Below are 10465 nucleotides of genomic sequence, written 5' to 3' on the forward strand. Positions count from 1 at the left end.
ACAAGTTAAAAACAAAACCAGAGTGTGCCAGGAGTTAAAATACATTTAGCAGCCATACTGTAGCTTTGTTTCGTGTGTTCAGTATCAGTAATTTTTCTTTTGAGTGTATTTTAAGGGTGTAATTGCAATTCACTTCATTTAACGTAGCATCCATAACTGAGTAAACACATAAAAACTGGATGGCAAAAAGAGGAAATCTGTCTACATCATTAAGCTGATCAGTTGTTTGGCTTGCAGAGGTCAGGAAGTAGTGAAGGAATGATTGCATTCATATTCATTTGTTGTTTTAGAGTTGCATGCTAAAGAAAGAGCACACCAGATGGATTTGTTTCACACATCCATCTGGAAAACCTTCCATACTAAGTGTTTGGGAAAGGGCAGAGCCTTTGTTCTGTCTGTCACAGCGACTGAGGTGCACATGTGCAGCTACTGAGGAATAATGTGAACTATGGCAACTAAAGGCATGTCAGTACACGACTTTTGGTTAACTCTATTACTACATGAATCCTTTGGCAATCATAGGGATGTATGAAGCTCATTTCTATCACTACAGTTAGACAAGGGTTACATGAGATTTTTCAGAATTTTTAAGAATGCCATGACTGATAAAAGGTTAAGAAATGCTGGTATAAATAGATAAAAAAAATAAAGTGAACAATCATCCACCTGCTAATTAATAAGCCCGTACAAACAACAAATGCAAACAACATGTAGAACATTACTTATATGGCAGAAATTCTGCATAAAACTGAATATAATTAGTAAAAAGATAAGGATTCCATGACATTATTTCCATTGCCCAACCCATAGAACCAAGAAAACATTGTTTCAAATTCTGATTGAGATAAGCACCAAGAAACGAAGAGTTACATGCAATTCCTATCATTATTATTTTAGAACAGCAAGAAGTTTTTTTTTTTTTTTATTAAAGTATCAAAATACACTCATCAGACATGCATTTACTGGAAAACTCCACAAGAAGGCATTCATAAGCTATCAACATTCATTTGAAAGTCACCGCTTAAACTTGGTCGTGTTTTACACCATAACACTTTCCAAACACACTTTATAAACTTCCCTGTACAAAATGTGCACTACCAAGATTACTGCAGAGAATTTATGGACAAGAGTATTCATTTAGCTTGGCCATCCAAACATGACCTCTCTGTGCAGAGTTGTCATGTTCTCCTTTTGCACACCTGAGCTTCCTCTCCCAGTCCAAAGACATGCTTGCTAGGTTAACTGACGACCCTTAAATTTGCCCAGAGTTGTGAGTATGTGGGTGAATATGACCCTGCACAGGATAAGCATTAAAGATAGTTAATGGATGGGACATGACTATTAAGCAATAAAGGCCATGAATGCCTAAAAAAAGTTGGATTCACATCATGGAACAAAAATGTCTCTGGCAAAAAAATCTGGAGAAAATGTGACCACTGCAACAGGAGCATCTGAAAAGAAGCTATGGACATAAACTTCTATTGCTTGAGTCAAACTTCTTTTCACATCCAGCTCAGTAGCAACTACATTATATTTCATCAAAATCAAATCAACAAACAAACCTAGAATTGTATAATAACGATACACATCAGCTTGTAGCGGTTAATCCTTTTGAGTGAAATCAAAAGCACAGTTCTTGTACAGAACAACTTTACTTTCCAGAAGCTTTAAAAAAAAAGTACATTCTTGAAACATTAAACCCAGACCAGTCCAGGATCAGCATGAGAAACGCCAGAGGACTGTGGTTCATTAAAGCATGAAGCTGCTTTTGTCAAATGGGAGTCATTAGAAACAGACATATGACCCACTTTGGCTCCTGATTTTTCGTCTCATAAAAAGGAGCGTGTCAGAGCGTATGAGATGTGGGCGTGTGGTCCTTCCACTGTGGCTGAGTAATGGGTCAGATAGTACTGGGTCTGTGTGTTCTCATATATTATGAGTGGACTCACCTTGTAGAGGGCTGGAGTACCACAAGGTTGCAGGTTAAGGTAACTTCAGTGTTACTTTGGGAATTATTCATCTGTTCCTGTTTTCTCAGGGAGCAGATATCAGATGGCCCGCTGACTCTTTCCATGAGCAGTGTTGACTCGGTGAGCCCGTCTGACATGTAACTCACTGAGGCAATATTGCTCTTAGATAGTTTGGATTTTGCTTGAACACTCTAGGCAAGGTTGTTAAAACATGTTGGTGACTTGATAAAACAGTGTGCCGTTTGACAGTGAAGTAAACCTTTAGGAAAAACTACAGAGTGTGACTCAATGTCACTGACAGAGGAGCTGAAGCAGAGTCAGGAGGCCGATGTTTGGATGTTGGGTTTATGAATTTTGATGTGTTTGACAAGTCTGACCGCAGTGGAAAATATTATGGCGCTGCTTTAGAACAATATTAAAGCACTGAAGGGTACATTTTTTTTATATCTTAATTCTATTGCAAAGCCCTGTTTTCTATCTGTTTTAATGTATCAAGAAAACATCGAAATATCAAACACTAATTCAAAATGATAAAACGTTTTTAATTGATTTTTTTCCCATTAAGGCAGTGAGCTCAGCTATTTAAATGATTTCAATAGTTGGGCTCATTTGCTTTCCACATTGTTAAGCAAACGACATTTTTCTCTTATTTTCCTAAATGTTAATGCAAATGACAGTCAGAGTATTTTTCAAGTCATCAGCCGTTAGAGCATAATTCAAATGTTTTTGAACAAACTTCATAATGATAACTGTTTTTTTTTTTTATAAAAATCTCAAAATGCACTGTTCCACATGTTCCACATTATTAAGCAGGCCACAGATTTCAAGCAATATAGGAAAGAAAAAGGATCTCTGCTGCCAAAAACTGTCAAATAGTGTAATGCCTTGGACAAGGAATAAAAACACTAGATATTTCATGAAAGATTAATCATGATCATCACACTGTGAAGGAATTTGTGGCTGATTCAGATTACAGATGGGTTCCTGCAGATAAAGGCATAATGAGGAAGGTTTCTGACAGACAAATTCATCAGATTAAGAGAGCAGATGCTAAATTGCCATTACAAAGCAGCAAACAGGTATTTGAAGCTTCTGGTGCCTCTGGAGTCCCACCAACCTCAAGGTGTAGGATCCTCCAGAGGCTTGAAGTCGTGCATAAATCAACTATTCCCCCGCCCGATCCAGTGCTCACAAGCAGAAACGGTTGCAGTTGGCCCAGAAACACATGAAGACTCATTTTCAAACAGTCTTGTTGACTGATGAGTGCCATGCCACCCTGGATGGTCCAGATGAAGGAGTAGTGGATGGTTGGTGGATGGCCACCATGTCCCAAAAAGGCTGCGACGTCAGCAAGGAGGGGGTGGAGTCCTGTTTTGGGCCGGATTCATGAGGAGAGGGCTTGTAGGCCCCTTTAGGGTCCCTGAAGGTGTGAAAATGACCTCTGCAAAGTATATAGAGTTCTTACTGACCACTTTCTTCCATGGTAAAAAAGAAGAGCAGTTCCTTCTGTATCAAAATTTTCTTCATGCATGACAATGCTACATCTCATGCTGCAAAGAATACCTCTGTGTCATTGGCTGCTATGGGCATAAAAGGGGAGAAACTCATGGTGTGGCCCCCATCCTCCCCTGACCTCAACCCTATTGAGAACCTTTGGAGCATCCTCAAGCTAAAGATCTATGAGGGTGGGAGGCAGTTCACATCAAAACAGCAGCTCTGGGAGGATATTCTGACATCTTGCAAAGAAATTCAAGCAGAAACTCTCAAAAAACTCACAAGTTCAATGGATGCAAGAATAGTGAGGGTGATATAAAAGAAGGGCTCCTATGTTAACATGAAAATTGGCCTGTTAAGATGTTTTTGATTGAAATAGATTTTGATTTCAGTAAATATGACCTCCTAATGCTGTAAATTAAAAAAAAATGACCATTTTCAGTTCTTTTTAACCCATAAAATGTTTTCAAACTCTGTCGTGCTTAATAATGTGGAACAATGCATTTTGAGGTTTTTATTTTTAAAAAGAAAACGGTTATCATTATGAAGTTTGTTCAAAAACATCTGTATTATGCTCTAACGGCTGATGACTTGAAAAATACTCTGACTGACATTTGCATTGATATTTAGGAAAATAAGAGAAAAATGTCATTTGCTTAATGATGTGGAAAGCGGTGTAATGGAAATCTACACAAAGAGGCATTCAGAACTCTTTCTGTTTTCAGCATCTCATTCAGTTAAAAGTCACACATAAACTGAGTCACATTTTAAACTGTAACACCAGTGTTTGTGTTAGCCCATGCTGTGCTTTTGTGCTTTTGTCACAAGAAGACACTGTTATGGAAAGTGCTGTTTTACACTTTATAAAATTATTTTCAGGCATCTGATTCTTACATTTCAAGCGTTCTTGTTCAAAATGTGTTCTATGCAGGTTTCTGTATGAAGTTTGTTTGACAAGGGCACTGTACAAATGGTCAATAACTCCAGGAAAGCATTCAACTCCTAACAGCTGCTGTAAATGACCAATCAGGGAAGAACAATTTTAATGCAGTTTTTGTTACGATGCTGTCTCTTGTGTCTAACAGCTGTTATTGACTCACAAAATTTACAGCATGCCAAAGCATTGTGATTAGGTGATAACTAAAGCCAACACCCTAAACAAAGAGCAACAGTAAAATAATTAAAAAAAAAAAAATTAACAGTCCTTTAATGTTGAACAGCTGAAATTAACCCCTCTATTGGAAATCAAAGTGAGAGTCCCAAGAAAGTTCATAAAAAAAGACAGTCTGGCTGCTGACAGAGGTCTCAGATGCTGTGTTTTGCTGACCACTACTGTGAGACTCCGCCTCTGTCAGGAAATACTCACTGAAATATTCAAAATAAAACCAGATGAAACTTCCGGTCAGGGTTAGGAGTAAGGGTTAAGGAAAGGGTCATGGCACCAAAAGTTAAAGTAAAAAACCTGACCCACAAAACATTTAATCAAGCCGAATAAACAGTGTGCTTAAAGGAACACTTCTTGTAGCCAACAAAGTTACCTTACCTTAGTAATGTAGCTTAAGACTGTACACCTTTTACAGGTTTGCAAATCTCATAAACCCACATTTTAGCTAGTTATCGAAGCTATGTTAGCTTATGTTTCCTTTGCTAAAACTAAACAAGCCAGGGCACAGATGGCCTAGTGGTTTAAGATGTGTCTCACATATGTGGGTGGCCCAAGTTTGAGTCTATGGCTTCTTTCCTGCATGTCTCTCCCCACTCTCTCATCTCTGTTTCGAATTCTATGCACTGTCCACCTCTCTAAACACAGACAGAAAAAAGATACAGCTAAACTAGAAAAGCACTTGGAGAGCGCAGACCTCCGCCAATCTCCCAATAGTGAAGAATCCTTTAAAAAATTCCTGGATCCAGACGGTGATCCGGATCACTCCCAAAATCTAATCAGTTTTTCCTTATGCCATTTCTGAAATTTCCTGAAAATTTCATCAAAATCCATCCATGACTTTTTGAGTTATGTTGCTAACAAACTAACAAACCCTGCCGATCACATAACCCCCTTGGCGGAGGTAATGAGCTATGGTAGCTACATAGCTACATTACCTATGTAGCTGAAGTAGCTACATTAGCATTGGTGACATTTGCCAAAGGTAACATAGCTACATATGCTTGCATAGTAATATTAACTACATAACCAGCGCAGCTAGGTTAGCTTTAGTTCAAGATAATGAAGCTAAAGCTAGCCACTGTTTGCATAACCAATTCTTGAAAAAGGGCTTTACATTATATTATTTGGAATAGACTTCTGGCCCTTTATTCTGTTTTATTTTTGAAATGTTGCTTAGTATTTTTTTGTGATGTGGTTATTTTACGAATGCCGTATTTTGTTTATCAAAGTCGAATTTAAAAAAAATTAAATCTAAAACAGGAAATTTGTTGCATCGCCACACAGTCAGAAATTTGGACCATAATTTCTGTTATTTTTCAACTAATTAGCTGTATTTAATAAAAAATACTACAATTTTGACTTCATATAGTAGAAAATTTGGCAAATAAAAGAGACATGACAAGAAAAGCAACGTTTTAAAACAGATTCATGGTGCATTTTTCCAGGAACACATACGGGACCCACTGAAAGGGCTCAGTGGCCCACTTTTGGGTCCCGACCCACCAGTTGGAAACCAGTGCTCTACACCATACTACTATAACAGTCAAAACGGAAGAAACAAGCTTAACAGTGTGAAATGTTTGACCTCCTTTTTGCGACCGTGATAAACTGGGTGAATCACTCAGGGTCTTTCCCATTGACCTCTCTGATGGCTGCTGTCATCACTGAACATCACTGGGATGGGAAAGTTTGTGTAAGTGTGTGTTTTTAAGTGTTTAATAGTGTGTGTGTGTGTAGGGGGGGGCTCAGGCACTGAACGTTATCTGACACAGTGTTTGTGAGAGTCTGAGACATGCTCGCCATGTCCGCCAGGCAACCTTGGCAACATGGCCTTTGGATGAGTGAGGCGATGTGTGTGTGTTTATCTAGTAGGTGATATCGCTGCGGCCTTGTAGGCAGAGCTCTTATATATTTACAGATGCTTTCAGGCATCCTCAGAAAGAAAACCAAAGTCCTCTCCACAGCACTGCGCTCTAAAGCCGTTCTTATCCTCGTCTTCCTAAAAGATCTACAGCTCAGCCAAGATTCTTAACATCTGTGATTGACTTTCTTCTACAGTCTTATTTCTCTCTAAATCTCCCTCAATAGAAAAAAAATGCTGCCTGCAACCTTCAAACTGTGCGCTGGCATCTCCTACCGGCACATGAGGAACATGACAGGTGAGTGAGTCCTGTTTCCACTTACATTGAGCTCTCTCGCTTGGCCTAATTTTCTCCCTGCTTGACTTAATGCTTGAAAAATCACATTTTCTTTATGGAAGCCTACGTTTAAGTAGTTGCATGAATTATTAAAAAATGAAACTGAATAACTGTTTATGCATTAAATGGATTTGTTGTTGATGTGTGCTTTGTGTTTCCAGGTTTGAGAAAGAACGCCTTGGTGGCCATTCACCATGAGCTGAACAGACTGGCAGGTCCAGGCCCCAGTAACTGGATCAGCCAAGTCCGCAGACGAAGCTCCCTCCTCAGTAAGAACAAGATCGTTTAAGCCTTATGCATAAAGATGAAGTAGAAACACAATTTGGTAGTTTAAACTGCACAGAAGAAAGAAGAAACTGTCTAGTTATTTTGCTACTTGTGCTCCTTTTCTTTAGGTTCTCGTATTGAAGAGGAGCAGGGGTACAACGAGGAAGAGATGTCTTATGTGAAGCAGGGTGAGAATGCTCTGCAGAAAGCCATCAGCATCCTCAGCAATCAGGATGGCTGGACCATCGAAACTGTGGCTGTGAGTAACTGAAAAGTTGCAACTAATGTGTTTTATTTGTGTATAATTGATCAAAAGTTTGAAGTAAATTTGTGCTTCTTTACACCTGTTCTCAGGCAAATGGAGACAAAGTCCTGAGTAAGACGCTGCCTGACATCGGGAAGGTTTTCAAGCTGGAAGTGATGCTGGAGCAGCATCCTGACAACCTTTACCAAGAGCTGGTGGGAAATATGGAACAGATGGGCGAGTGGAACCCTAACGTCAAACAGGTTAAGGTGAGACAGACACAGCATCAGTCGTGTAACAAGGCCCTTTTGACCCTGCTTTTTGAAAATTTACACCGCAGAAGAAAAACATGTAAAGCATGCTGGTAAAACTGAACAATTTTGAGCCCACAGATCCTACAAAAGATCGGCACAGACACTATGGTTACCCATGAGGTGTCTGCAGAGACCCCTGGCAACGTGGTGGGACCGAGGGACTTCGTAAGCGTCCGCTGTGCCAAGCGACGAGGCTCTGCCTGCTTCCTGGCTGGGATGTCCACACAGCATCCAAAGATGCCCGAGCAGAGAGGGGTGGTCAGGTGAGTCAGAACAAAAACCATGGACGTTGTTAGGCCTTTTTTTGGGGCAGCTAAAGCAGCTGAAACTGTTCCCAAGGCCCCCCCAACACAACAATACTGATAGTAAAAACAGTGAATAAATTAATAAAGTAATGGACCATACCATTATGTTACTTTATGTTCAATGAAGACTGTCTTCAGACACATAGACAAACTTCAGTGGCAGGCAGAACTAAAGCAGTTTTATTTAGAAAGCATGAACAGCCTGAAAGAAGACAGAGAGGGGTTTTGAAATTCTAACCTCCCAAACCTAAAATCAGAAAAATCCCACATATTTGATATGTAGAATTCTAGGTTGTAATGCCCCCAACAGAATACCCACAACACCACTGAGTGCAAGCAGCCAAATAGTATATACTTTTCTCTCAAACTGAACACAACGATATGTTTTCAGCTAGGATTTCATCCTGGTTCTTTTCCTAGTTTGATGTTTTTGGCAGCAACTGTAACACATACCAGGACAGGTTACTGTGGAGGGACAGCAAGAGGTTATCGACAGACATCTGTGTTTTTCTTTTGAAGTCACGTGATCACATGAGGTCGTTGGCAGGTCGGCAAGTGTGTGGTCTCCAGTGGTCTGATTTTGTGATAAACAAAACTGCACATCACCTGCAACCCTTGGGGCTAAGCCCCCCCTGTCTCTCAATCCCAGTGACACCCCTGAAGGAAGCTAAAATAGTTGTGATTTTTTTTTTGCATGTGTTTATGTTAAGAGTGAAATTATGGACATATAGCAGTTAGTTACTTGTGTAACCTCCAGTCTAATGCTGATGTACTCTGATTCTTACATTCTTCAGAGCGGAGAATGGGCCCACCTGTATAGTAATGAAACCCTGTGCCGATGATCCGAATAAGACCAAGTTCACCTGGTTGCTAAATATAGATCTAAAGGTAAATGCATGCTCTGACTCAGAAAGTTGACATTAAAACTGCTTAAAAATGAATTTTATGTAATCAGTTTTGTCCTCTGCAGGGCTGGATCCCAAAGACGATCATAAATAAAGTCCTCTCTCAGACGCAGGTAGACTTTGCCAACCACCTAAGGCAAAGGATGGCTAATACCGTTTCCATGGAGATGGCTCATGCCTGCTGACACAAAATGGTTCTTGAGCTTTGGCTCAATGGTGGCAGACAAGCAACCCCTACTTAAGAAAAAAATCAAAAAGATGGAGAGTATGACGTAGATCAGATGTTTGAGCTTGTCTGAGATTTCAGGAAAACCTGATGTAGGTTTCTATTGTCAGAACCGTATTAATATTACCCCTTTGATTAGAAAATTAGAGTTTTTATTACAAACATTCATCCAGATCACTCCGGACATGCTGAGTTAGTGTGAGTAGTAAACAAACGTAACAAACTGCACATTGTTTCCTTCTGATAACAGCCCCTTTATTGTCTCTCTCCCTCTGCTGTGAGATAGCACTTTTATTTCTGTTTTATTTATTGACGTCGTGCACATGCATTACATTTCAATGACTGCCAAAATAGTTCATGATTGTCATTTATTTATGTCTCGATAAGTATAATGTTCTGTTAGTTAGGAGAATGATTACTCTGTCTTTTTCCTGAAGAATAAGAACTCAAATAAAAGCTTTCAAAAATATTTTTGGCTCATTTTGACTCAGTCACAACACATTTTACAAACTCAAAAGCTCAAACTTATCTTGTAAATAGGCCTACAATGTTTCCCATTCATAATGGAGGAAGGGAAGGGAAAATTATAAGGTTCTTTTTTTGAAACCATGAAAGCTGTCGTTCATAAAAAATGTCTTTCTCCTCCTTGATGGGTTTTCGGACTGAAACTTTGCCAGGGCGAGCAGGTGTTTGGCCATTCAGATGTGTGAGCAGCCCAGCAGTGAGCGAGGCAGCTCAGTGTGAGCCAGCAGCACATTCCCTAAGATCAAGTAACGATGGATTTCATCCCAAACAGGAAATCTGTCCTCCATTATTGAGTTGTGTAACATTTTTTCCTATCTTGTGTGGATTTAATCGATCCAAAAGGTTTTGTAACAGCTCGTTTTCTTGGATGCACTGCAGTTTTCTCTCTCTGTTTGACTTGGTTAACTAGGCTTCAAGATACTCGCCAGCACAACTGCAGAATCTTGTTATTAAAGCACACATCAGACCTGAAAAAAGATTTTGGAAGGAAAACAAGAAGTAGAGACCCGCAGAAGCTGTTTTCCACTGTTTCTAATCAGCATTTTGAGAGTTTAGGCCTATGAAAGCCATGCCCAGTTTTGTTGATTCTGACTCCAGTGTTCTCGAAATAAAACAAGCTTCAGCAGAATAGCTCCAAGTCCTGGTTTGTGTAACACAAAACAAACATTTTTCTTCCGTTAAAGAATGTTCTGGTGGGTAATAATTGACATCTGCTTGAAATCCCTAAAAATCTGAACATAAGCAGATGTGAGGAGGGTCATAGCCACTTGGAGATCTAGTTTCATTATTTGTCTAAAGTGAGGAGCGGAGAAATTTGGGGTTGGGACATGGAAAATTATCCAGGAAGACAAA

At 39.6% G+C, this 10465-nt stretch overlaps 1 protein-coding gene across 1 annotated transcript; it reads left to right on the forward strand.

Moving 5' to 3' along the window:
* The first annotated feature begins 6709 nt into the window (after window positions 1-6709).
* star (steroidogenic acute regulatory protein) lies at window positions 6710-9464 on the forward strand. The gene is made up of 7 exons (XM_041787913.1): window positions 6710-6788; window positions 6989-7096; window positions 7223-7353; window positions 7449-7607; window positions 7731-7915; window positions 8752-8845; window positions 8928-9464. The coding sequence occupies exons 1-7, from the start codon at window positions 6725-6727 to the stop codon at window positions 9045-9047; spliced, it is 861 nt and encodes a 286-aa protein (XP_041643847.1). The 5' UTR covers window positions 6710-6724; the 3' UTR covers window positions 9048-9464.
* The last annotated feature ends 1001 nt before the right edge of the window (window positions 9465-10465 follow it).

This window comes from Cheilinus undulatus, linkage group 5 (assembly GCF_018320785.1).
Source record: "Cheilinus undulatus linkage group 5, ASM1832078v1, whole genome shotgun sequence".
NCBI classification, from domain to species: Eukaryota; Metazoa; Chordata; class Actinopteri; order Labriformes; family Labridae; genus Cheilinus; species Cheilinus undulatus.